The sequence below is a fragment of the Penaeus monodon genome, chromosome 29 (assembly GCF_015228065.2).
Source record: "Penaeus monodon isolate SGIC_2016 chromosome 29, NSTDA_Pmon_1, whole genome shotgun sequence".
Lineage (NCBI taxonomy): Eukaryota > Metazoa > Arthropoda > Malacostraca > Decapoda > Penaeidae > Penaeus > Penaeus monodon.
Genome location: NC_051414.1, coordinates 39,308,487 through 39,309,390, shown reverse-complemented (window position 1 = coordinate 39,309,390; position 904 = coordinate 39,308,487). Strand labels below are relative to the sequence as shown.

The 904-nt window shown below is 32.7% G+C and overlaps 1 protein-coding gene across 1 annotated transcript in view; it reads left to right on the top strand.

Annotated features, from left to right (window-relative positions):
- Nucleotides 1-798, top strand: part of LOC119591869 (basic proline-rich protein-like) — a 33,435-nt gene extending 32,637 nt beyond the window's left edge. Inside the window, exon 5 of the mRNA XM_037940608.1 lies at nt 665-798. Within this exon, the coding sequence (XP_037796536.1) occupies nt 665-798 (134 nt within the window). The remainder of the gene's footprint in view (nt 1-664) is intronic.
- The last annotated feature ends 106 nt before the right edge of the window (nt 799-904 follow it).

Here is a 904-nt window from a genome sequence, read left to right as displayed (position 1 = left end):
TTTGAATAAATAAATGTCAAACATATCAAAATTCACTTGTGACTATTATATCTTGTGATGGATTTTCAGCTGCGTAATTTTGTCCTGATTTTTGGTCAGGATTTTTAATATTTTATTTGACTTGTAATACGAGAAGAAACTTTGTTTGTTTACGATATTTAAGTTTGTTTTGATTCCTCACTCTTAAAAGGAGGTTACATTAATTTTCCTCAGACATGTCTTATCAGATAAACTATGATTTATTAATACAACTGTTTCTGATATCTCGTTTTGTTTATGGAGTGTCAGCCGCCATTATTTTAATCAGAAATTCAAAACCCACTTGTTTAAGACTTAATAATAAGTTATTTTTGTAGTCACTGTAGTCAGAAAACTATGTCGCTATACTACAAATCTCTTAATTCCGTTAATGCTCATGATTTGTACCTTCTGTAATAATATTATCATAATCTGTTGTAAAACCTCCTGTTATTCGATAGGACTCGTATGTATGATCCTTAGAAACTGGCGAACGTGATGAAAATGATTCAATAACTTTTCACTTTCCTTCTCATTGATCTGCTTTGTAAAATCTCTCTTTAATCCTCATAACTGGCTTGGTTTGATGCTGAAGTTGATGAATCTTTCATTCCGTATCCCATATTAAGTGCTGGAACATATCCAGGATTACGCATATCCCCTGATGCAACATTTGCAATATCCAAGATGGGACATAATGCCATGGACGTCAATAATGCATACTTCTTCATACCTCAAAATTCTAAAATTCGGCTGATGAAGAAATACACTTGCCATTGATAACATGAATACCACATACTCTTACATCACTGTTCAAAGGAGGGTTATAATCTCTGCGTCTAATAGCTGATTGCCAAAGTCTTTTTCGTTTCTTTTGGTAAACGAC